At 36.2% G+C, this 11,106-nt stretch overlaps 1 protein-coding gene across 1 annotated transcript in view; it reads right to left on the minus strand.

Annotated features, from left to right (window-relative positions):
* The window catches only part of GRM1 (glutamate metabotropic receptor 1), a 409,262-nt gene that overhangs the window by 48,189 nt on the left and 349,967 nt on the right, over window positions 1-11,106 (minus strand). The window contains exon 6 of the mRNA XM_039230915.1: window positions 4,281-4,407. Within this exon, the coding sequence (XP_039086846.1) occupies window positions 4,281-4,407 (127 nt within the window). The remainder of the gene's footprint in view (window positions 1-4,280; window positions 4,408-11,106) is intronic.

Here is an 11,106-nt window from a genome sequence, read left to right on the forward strand (position 1 = left end):
ATGTACCCCAATGTTCATAGCAGCACTCTCCACAATAGCCAAAACATGGAAAGAGCCTAAGTGTCCATCAACGGACGAATGGATCCAGAAGATGTGGTTTATCTATACCATGGAATACTACATGGCAATGAGAAACAATGAAATCTATCCATGTGTAGCAACATGGATGGACCTTGAGGGTGTTATGCTGAGCGAAATAAGTCAGGCAGAGAAGGACAAATATCACATGTTTGCACGTATAGGAGAATCGGGAGGAACTTAACTGAGGACCATGGGGGAGAAGAAAGGGGGAAGTGGTGGGGGAAAGGGAGAGAGGCAAACCATGAGAGACTCTTGAATGCTGAGAAACAAACTGAGGACTGATGGATGTGGGGGAGAAGGGGGAGATGGACATGGAGGAGGGCACTTGTGGGGATGAGCACTGGGTGTTATATGGAAACCAATTTGACAATAAACTATTTGTAAAAAAATAAATAAAAGAAATAAGTAGCATCAGATTACATATAATTGGTTTGCAAATTGTTAAACTACTGTCAAGTTTTATATTGTGTCAGAAGAGATCCCTGTTTATGCGTCTGAAATTTAAATGCTGAATTAAAATGTGCGTTTTCCCAAGAAGAAAATATGAAAAGCTTATTAACAGCTTCATAAAGTGCTTCCTTTAACAAATACACCATTTTTAATAGCCAGCAAACAACATACTTTAATGAAAAACAAAAACTCAGTTATAAACATGTTTTCATTCAATAATATTAAAGTTTTTGTAGCATATATGGAGACTAGCTATCTCATGAAATGATTTTATGCATATAAACAAACTCTACCTTCAGTAAAAACATCATTTCCTAAAGAAGAATGATTTCTCATGTTAACTAAAATTCAGTAAAAAAAAAAATCCTCCTGTGAAAAGCAAAACACCTACTTAAAGGCAATGCATTTACTCCTCTGAGTATTTCTACTGAATTTTGGCATTCTCTGTCTGTGAGTTTTCTTTTTTCACAACTGTTTCCATGGCAACAACCAATAACACATTGCCATGTATTGCACCCTTGCTCTGAGCCTGACATGCCACCAAATAAGTAGCAAATAAGACCTCATTTTCCATTCATGTGTAAGGCTGAAATGAATCCAGAAATAACAGGTGTCATTAAAACTATGTATAAATTAATATTAAGCTGTATTCCAAAAGACCCTACATGTAAGATATATGTTTGCATATATTATATATATTTGTAAAATAATCGAATCTGTTGCTATGAGAAAAGGGCCGCCTGATTTGTTACTTGGCTCAACTAAAGTGACCTTTACACATAGGATGGATGATAGACTATTTTAGAAAGATAATCACATTAAATATCTATGTATAGTCAAGGAGGATACTTTTTTATGCACTACTAGCTCAAAGAGCCTTAATTCAATGGTGATGATCATTTGGTGGTGGGTCAAAAATATACCCACAATGAAAGATCTCTAGAGAATAAAACATATGATTTTGAGTTCCATTGTGATAACATATTAGATTTTCTTTAAAAGTTTCTTTGTATTTTAATGTTTTAAAATAAGATAGAGATTCTTTATCATGTATAAGATAAGCCCAAAGGGAAAATGGAGCAATAGGAAAAGTTGGTGGAAGCCCAAGAAAATGTAGATAAGAGAAAAATTCTTATACCTCAAAGCCAGGACTTCTGACTTCTGAGATGAACCTGAGAAAGGTTAGCTTTGTCTCCAAGCCTCTTCCTAGTCAGCTGCAGTCTCAGTCAAATAGCAGAGGGCTGACTTGAGATAAAAAGGCCCAGCATGAAGCACATACTATATGAAGGAGGATAAAGATGTGAACAGAGGCACAGCACGAGTGGGAGAGAAGCCTACTTGTCTAAAAGTGATTGGAAAAGCTTTTCCAAACCATTCCATTGAATGCAGCCATGAGATAAGTTAGATGCAGGGATAAAAACACTGGATTCTCATAGTGGCTTCTCTATTAACCAAACACACTGACCAGGATGAACTTAGGTGAGTCCCTTCTTCTTCCTATTTCTCTCAATAGAACATTTATGAGGCAGCTATGATGTTCAAGACACTAGACTATGAGCCAGAGAGTAATGTTTCTAAAGGGATGGGACAGGAACCAGATGCCTCAGAATCTGCTGGGTTTCATGTCAGAACTAGTGAATGGGATTCTCTGCAGGTGGGTAATTCCTGGGGAATTTTTAGGCATATTAAGTTGAAAACCAATTTTCAGCTACAGAATAGAAATGTGAGTGAGATACAGTTTGTACTTCCTAATACATTCTAGTATGGTTTCCTTTCTTAGAAGGTCTTTGTACTAAATAATTTCTAAAGGCTTTCTGACACTCATTTTAGTTTAACTTTTCTAACAAGATTAATATTTTACAAGGTACTTTTACTAAATAAGTAAAATTTTCATTATGTGACCTGGTTCCATTTACCCAGCCATTTTTGGTGTGTTTTGAGTAAGCCATTAATTTTTTAGTTGCCATTCTTATTTGGGAACAGATAAAAAAAAAAAAACAACAACAAACCAAACCAAACCAAACAAAAAACAATCCCTAATGATTTTCAACAACACCCAGGGAGGCAGAAGATCAAGAGTCAGGGAACTGGGCTCTGCTTCTAACTAGTTGCATGACCTTGGGCATACAAGTACACCTCTCTGGGCCTCAGCTTCCCCTTTCTAAAAGGAGGGATGAGATTTCTCAGATGACAAAAATCTCTATGTACTCAGATGGCAGCTGCTATGGCTCTATTACTCCTAAAATTTCTGAAAGGTATTTGTGAAACACCTCTTATGTGTGAGTTCGTACGAGGGTCCACAGGAAAAAATAAACTTGTATATTTGAACATTGCTCTTATGAAACTTACAAATTCATTTAATCCATCCATCTGATTCCCATTGATTTTACTAGTAAATCATCTCTTGCATTCATATATTCCTCTCCATTCTTGCTGCAGCCACCCTAGTCCACATCCTTTGAAATTACTCACTGAGACCAATAGCTTCTTAGTTTCTGTTTTTCACCATATATCATTGCACTCCTTATACTACCACTAGGAGCATCTTTCTGGGACACAGATATCATGATATTATTTGCTACTTTATTTTAAAAACTTTTAGCATTTTTTTTTATTTTTGAGAGACAGAGCATGAACGGGAGGGGAGTGGAGAGAAAGGAAAACAGAGATCTGATGCAGGCTCCAGGCTACAACTGTCAGCACAGAGCTCAGTGCAAGGCTTCAACTCACCAACCATAAAATCATGACCTGAGCCAAAGTCTAACGCTTAACCAACTGAGCCACCCAGAAGCGCCTGCTATTTGCTACTTTAAATCCTTCAGTGATTTTCCTGTGCTTAATGCCACAGTCCAAACCCTTAAGAAAAGGTCATGCAGAAGATTGTTACCACCCACCACCAGCATGCTCATTCAGTCTAACTTCTGGCCTCTGCTAGGTCCCTATGTCTATCAACCAACCCCATAAACTTGTGGTTTTCCCCAAATGTGTTATATGCCTTTATTTTTCCCATCTTCTAATTTTTCTCTGAAATTTCTTTCATCTTCTTATCTGCCTCACAAGTTTTATGTATTTTATTAATATGTCTACTACATTAAAACAATTTTAATTATTTTTTACATGTTTCTTCTCTGATAAGTTTTAAGCAAAATAAAGTAATAAAGCAAGATAAACTTAAAGCAAAAATAATACTGCCTCACACATAGATGGTCAAGAAACATTTGCTAATATACATGTAGGTGACTAGCAATATATTTAAAACATTTTTAAAAACAAAAACAGAAAATAGCTGGTATGCCAGAATGTTCCTTTAATACACTTTAATTTATATTTAGATGAACTTGCCTTTCAATATAAATCTTGGAAAGCTTTTAAGAGGTTTCTGTGTGCTCTTTGACATGAGCATTAAAAAGTACACACTGTAGTGGGCCCTGGGTGGCTCAGTCAGTTAAGTGTCTGACTTTGGCTAAGGTCATGATCTTGCATTTCATGGGTTCAAGCCCTGCATCGGGCTCTGTGCTGACAGCTCAGAGTCTAGAGCCTGTTTCGGTTTTGTGTCTCCCTCTCTCTCTGCCCCTCCACAGCTCATGCTCTGTCTCTCTCTCTCTCAAAAATAAACATTAAAAAAACTTTTAAGTGCACACTGTAAATAAACATTGAAAAAGGGATTAGCTACATGGTCATGTTTTAAAAATGGGCACATTAGGAAAGCTTGTAATCAGGAACAAGATCCAACGTGAGGCAGCTCCTACCTGTTAGATCTGCACTGGGCCACCACCCCAAGTCACAGGCTTTGCAGGTGAATTCATCTTGCACGTATTCATTCTCTTTGCAGGCTGTGCAAATCCAGCAGCAACTTACTTCTCCTTTCCGTATGACCTGTAACACAGAGATAATTCATACCCCTTAAAGATGGTCTCTCCAGAAAGTCTTCTATTTCATTTATAAGGACTTATTTTCATACTACAATTAAAAAAAGACTGGGGCGCCTCGGTGGCTCAGTCGGCTAAGTGTCCGACTTCGGCTCAGGTCATGATCTCGTGGTTCGCGGGTTCAAGCCCCACGTCAGGCTCTGTGCTGACAGCCAGCTCAGAGCCTGGAGCCTATTTTAGATTCTGTGTCTCCCTCTCTCTCTGGCCCTCCCCTGCTCACGCTGTCTCTCTCTTTCTCAGAAATAAATAAAACATTAAAATTAATTTTTTAAATAAAAAAAGGACTAACTCTTCAAAATATCCTATATGCCAAGCAACCTTAAGTATAAGCATTCTAATACCCCGGATGATCTTAGAATTCAGATGTGAATTTCAGTTCATTCCATGCTGGGTTTGGGGACTTTTCAAAAATAATCTTGTTCATAAAGGGAATTGATGACATTAACTTTTTTAGTGTTACCAATATGAAACAGCTAAATTATTTATATTCATTTTTATAATTTGTTCTCAAAAAAAATAAAAATAAATTTTTCTTCTCTGAGTGTTTAGCCACAAAAGTTCTTATGTAATAAAACCTTATTTGTTCATAAAATCTGAGGAATTATCAATTTTGTAATTATGAAAATCTGAGCAACTTTATATACATAAAACAGAATGATGGCTAAGAAAGTCAACCCTGTTATTGGGCTTGTGACTTGCTCTGTTGAATTTAAAAGAACACATAAATTGTTGGAAGAAAAGTTATTTTTAGCCCCAAATTACAAAGAATCATTTATTATTGGGGTAGTTTAAATTTTCTCCCATTTTCTATTTGTTTGGTCAGCAAATTTCACTTGACATAATACAAAAAAAATGTCAAAACACACTGCATTCAAAGTGAGTTTCTTGTAAACACCACATAATTAGATCTTGCTTTCATCTCCAGTCTGAGAACTTCTGCCTTTTATTGAAGTGTTTCATACATTTACATTTAGCATAATCATTGATGTGGCTAGATATGAATATTTTGATCAGATATTGGACACTGTGTACATAAGGTAGAGTGCTGGATCTTTTTCCTTGAAGAATTATTGGTCTTTATTCTGGCAGGCAGTTAAACTACCTGTGGCTCAGTTTGAGCCTTGTTTTTAATCTTTTAGGATAAGTCTAGAAGATTGTCTGCTCGAAGAATAATTAAGCCTCATATTAAGGTGTGACCACTTGGGGTTTCTACTTAATTCTTTGTGTATTTAATATGGTATCTCCATTCTGGTTTCTAGAAAATGAGACAATTCCTAAGTTCAGGGATTCCAGCTCCCCAGTACTGATTTTCTACCTGGACTTTTTGAATTCTCCCATACTCATGGCAGATAGGTGTTTCACCAAATACTAAAGGGAACATGTATGCCAACCTCTGGGACTCTTTCTGAATAGATCTCCTCTCTCTTACACTGTACTACAAATGCTCAGTGCCTTGGCCTTCCTAAACCTTGAGTTCTGTCTTAAATTAGCATGATCTCCAAGCTCTGTATTCTCTTTCATTGAACAACAATCAGGGAATTGCCTCCAGGCATAAAGCCTGAGTGATTTTAGGGTTCACTTTGTTTGCCTTCACTTCCCTGGAATTAAGGTCATGCACTGTTTTCCAATGTCTGAACACAGTTATTTCATATATTATGTCAAATTTTTTACTTGTTTACAGCAAAAGGCAGTCTGGACTCTGTTACTCTTTCATGTCTGTAAGCAGAAGTTCTTCCCTGATACAGTAAATATTATTAAATGTTTTCATATGTAAAATCAGAAATTAAATTGTAAATATTGCCATACCTTAAAATAATGTAAACTTTAGCTTTTGTGAAAATAAAAGTATCTTTTCACAGGGCAGGTCAAAATTTAAATATTTATCTTAGAATTACATATAAAATATCAAATGACAGAAAATTTTCATAAAATGTAAAATGTTTCTTTTTCTTCTTTTATTTTCAAATGACTTTAGAAAGTAGAATGAAATTAAGTCTTTTCAAAAACTACCCCCAACCTTACAATAAGTGTGGAAAATTAACATTCCAAATAATAATTTTTTAAGTGATATGAGAAAAAATTGAATAAATGAGACTACTTTCTTATTTTAGTTGGAATAAAAAGTATAGTAAAAGCCATCACAAAATACTATATATCCTTTTAGTCAGTTTTGTCTTTTTCTCTCACTATAAAATTAATGCTACTAATTTGACAAATTCAAAAGGTCATAATACTAAATAAATTTATTTGTGCTGGATGACTAGTGAAAGTAGATCCTGTGAGTAACTGGCACTTGGAAAGTCTTTAAAATTAGGTTTTAAATGACTTAAATAAATGAATAAGTGATTAAGTTAACACTTTATTAATTATATATATAATTATATATAATCAATTATATAGTTAATAATTATATAATTATAAAATTATAATTATACATTATAAAATAGTGTCATTATAGGTACTTATTAAATATAAAATGATAATTATATCATTATTTATTAATAATGAAAAAAGAAGCTGCTTAAATGGTTATTTCTTATGACTTCTTTATTTTACCACCAGGTATGTGTACTTTTTGGCATATAATGTTTATAATATCTGATTTGTCTTTTCCATCTCTCAGTCACCCCTGTAGACTGAGATTTTATCATTCTACACTTGAATTCTGGGCCCTGTCTCCTAATTATATAACATGCTCTAATTTCTTCTTACTCTAGTGTAACATGCACACAGCTGCCAAGATCACCGGAATGGCCAGTGGGCTCCTTAAGAGCTGACTTAAGAGCTGACTCATTGTTTTCAGATCATTGTCATCAAGGGACAGATATGTACCAAAAACACACAGTAGGTGGTCAATGAATGGATGGTGAATTGAATCTTTTTAAAACATACAATTAGGCCACTCAAAGAAGTTTAGTGCCTCCTCACCCTAATACCTTTGCAACATAAGCTCTTCAGTCTGGCACTGACTTAGTTCCTGGTCCTTGTTTCTGCACTTAACGTTGTCTGTTAATAATTTCTTACATAAGCCTGTCAAATGAAGACACAGCCTCTGTGCCAATCCCTCATCGTGTCCTCATTAACGTCCACATAACTCTGTTTTGTATGTTTTGGAGGAAGATTTCAAGTAGACTAGATATATCATCAAATTTATGTTTCGTCTGACTTGCTATGCACAAGAAATAACCTAGAGAATAAAGTTTAAAGAGAGAGAGAGAAGAAAGAATGTGTGTGTGTGTGTGCATGTTTATATGTGTGTGTGTTAACCCATGGATCTCATGTGGAACCAAATAGCAAAAAAATAAATATATTTTCATAAAAGAATGAATATTACCTTCCATTTAGAATGTCACCTTTTCTCCATCAGTCCAAAGTCCATCTGTGTCACTACTTTCAAGGGTAGATACAACATCACAAGCTCCAGGCAGTATTTCTGGAGCATTAAACCTTTCAAACACTGCTTTAGTTATAATTCTCTAAGAGTTAAAATGTAGTTGGTTTTTCATTACTACAAGTTAGATTTTGTCCACTAACTTTTTCATATCAATATGGTAGATATGTTTCATTCAGATACAGTTTTTTTAAATTCCTATTATTGTCTCTATATTCAAATCTCCTTCAGATAGTCAAATCAAAATCATATTATAGATTATTTTTATATTTTGTTTTTTTATATGAGTCACATTTACTAATATTTCTTTTGCATGTACAGTGGTGTCATTATTAGTTACTGTTAATTAATTTTTTATTGTGCCTAATTATAAACTAAACCTTATCATAGGTATATAAGTCTAGGAAAAAACATAGTATATATTGGGGGTTTGGTACTATTTGGGGTTTCAGGCATCCATAGGGAAGGAAGTGTTCTGGAAAATATCCCCCAAAAATAAGAGGGGACTACTGTGGTATGTACTCAATAACTGAATAAAGTATTTTTTCACTTTTGTCACAGAAAACACTTTTTATGATAGCTATGAGTCATAACAACAGTTTTGATATTTTACTGAAACTGCCCTTGGAGGACCAAGGCTTACTAAAGCCCAGGGCCTGCTTTGATTCTTTTAAAATCCTGTGTACACAGTGCTGTTTATTGTTAGTGAGACTAGGTGACCTGCTGGTATACACAAAGCCATGATTCAATTCCATACACACTGTAGGAGTCTTAAAATATTTATGCAGTAGGAAAGCAAGTGATCATTCAGTGACTCAGTTTCTGAAGTAACCTGAAATGGATTTTTTAAATTAAGGTTTTCTTTAGAAAAAGAACGTAAGAATATAAATAGCATCAAGAGAATATAATGAAGGAAAGGTAACTGGGAATCAAAGGAAACAGAGAAAATTTTCCTCATAGAGAACGGCCTGAAAGACTAAACAGAATAAAGAAATTGAGTCTACTCTAATCAGGACTGGAGAAGAATCACCTGTAAGAGAGAAGAGCTAACCCTGCCCCCCAGTGAACTCAAATGGCTGATGTTTTTCTCCAGCTACACTGAATTCCTCAAAGGAATGGGCCATGGTTATTTTCCTTTGCATTCCCTGTCCTAGTGAGGTACTAAAGCTGAAAGGGCTCCATTTCATAAAAGCTCCATCTCTGGGCACCTGGGTGGCTCATTCGGTTAAGCATCCGGTTAAGCATCTGACTCTTGGTTTCAGCTCAGGTCATGAGCTCACGGTTCCTGAGATGGAGCCCAGCATCCGGCTCTGTGCTGATGGTGTACAGCCTGCTTGAGATACTCTCTCAATGCCTCTCTCTGTCCTCCTTTCCTTGTGCTCTCTCTCTCTCTCTCAAAATAAATAAATAAACATTTTACAAAAAAGAAAAAGAAAACCTCTACCTCTGCTGTTTTTCTACTGGGCCCTGTTTACTCATGTTCCATATTTTGCCTCTGAATAAGCCAAAGAAGCTATGTTCTCACTTCAAGGGGGAAGTAAGAAAGTTAATCATTCTCTGAAATTTGTCCTAGGCCCCAAATACCTGATAACACCTAGGAAAAGCCAAATTCCAAACATGTTCCAGGACATTAGCTTTAAACAAACCTTGGCTGATACCAGCATCAATACTTATACCTTCAGTAATGTATAGAATAATACCTATTGTTCACCTTATACTCACCTTTGAATGACCCTACCATGGATTCGTGAAGAAACATGTACTCTAAACCCTTTTCTGATATGAACCCATAGCCCCAAACAATGGTGAGACTCACTCTCCTTTCCTTTCTGAGTCTCCCAAACATTCCGTCTGCTATTCTCTGTCACTCATGCTATTTAATAAACTTTTCCACTCTCTCTGGCTAATGTTTGATTTCTATCATGCATGAAGCCAAGGGCCCTTTTGGCTGGTCTTGTGGGACCTTCCCCTGGGTCCTCAGACCCAGTCCACCTGCATCACTAATATGGTTCTTGGCCCATATTAATTTAACAATAATGTAGATAGATGAAAAGAGGAAAATAGTATAGACTATGACATAAACAGAAGAAACAGAAATTAATTCAAAGAATGGAAAAGAAGAGTAAGGGAAGAAAAAGTGAATATAAAATATCAATTAAAATCCTTACATTGTAACTTATTATAGGGAAAATATAATAAAAATGGCCTGGGAATATAAAATCATCACAAGAATGGGGGCACCTAGGTGGCTCAGTTGGTTAAAGCATCTGACTCTTGAGTTTGGTTCAAGTCATGATCCCATGGTTCAAGTCATGTGAGTTTGAACCCCACATCAGGTCTGTGCTAACAATGCAGAACCTGCTTGAGATTCTCTCTCTCTCTCTCTCTCTCTCTTTTTCTTTCTTTCTCTCTCTCTCTTCCTTCCATGTTCACTCTCTCCCTCTCTCTCTCTCTTTCAAAATAAATAAATAAAATCTTAAAATCATCACAAGAATGGACATATATAAAACCACACTTTTTGCTAGGACCTCTGTACAAAATTACACTAACCCTTCACAACCCCTCAATGCAGTGGAGTTAATTTTGTGTGTTTTGCAGATGAGAAAGCAGTTGCAGAAGGGATTGGTATCTTGTACAAATCTCAGTCTCGTTATCTCCAGTTATTTTCAAAAGGTAGGCACTTTTTAGTGGAACAATGGCTGCCAGGGTGACGACATGTTATGCAGAGAAACAAAATTATATCTCAGAGGCTGGTAGATATGTATTCAATTAATCAACCTTTGTTTAGTGGCCCAGTGGGCCAGATATGTGCTATGCATGGGATAAATTATTGAAAAACCGAATTTGGGGGGTTAAGGAGCTCAAAATCTAATATAATGTATTAAGTATACTGATAGAAAGAGGAATGAAATGCTTATGCAGAACATATATATTCAATTATTTACTCATTCTCTTACAACATGCATTTAAAGTGCATATCATGTGGAGAGAGGGCAAGATGGCTGAGAAGTAAGGAGCTCCATACTTGCACTTGCACCCATACATCACACAGAAAAGATCTGAAGCCATTGGAAACCTTACAAAACCTGAGAGATTGGGAGAAAAAAGACGCAGAATCCACTGAGAGAGCCTTCTAACCGGGCTCAGGCTCAGAACACCCTGCGGGCAAGCCCCCGCCCATGCGCACCAGCCTGACCCAGAGAAGGAAGCAGCGATTCTGACTCCGCCCCCAGAGCTCCACAGGGGGCCTGGAAT

This window comes from Hyaena hyaena, unplaced genomic scaffold (genome assembly GCF_003009895.1).
Source record: "Hyaena hyaena isolate Hyena2069 unplaced genomic scaffold, ASM300989v1 scaffold_52, whole genome shotgun sequence".
In the NCBI taxonomy this organism is placed as follows: Eukaryota; Metazoa; Chordata; class Mammalia; order Carnivora; family Hyaenidae; genus Hyaena; species Hyaena hyaena.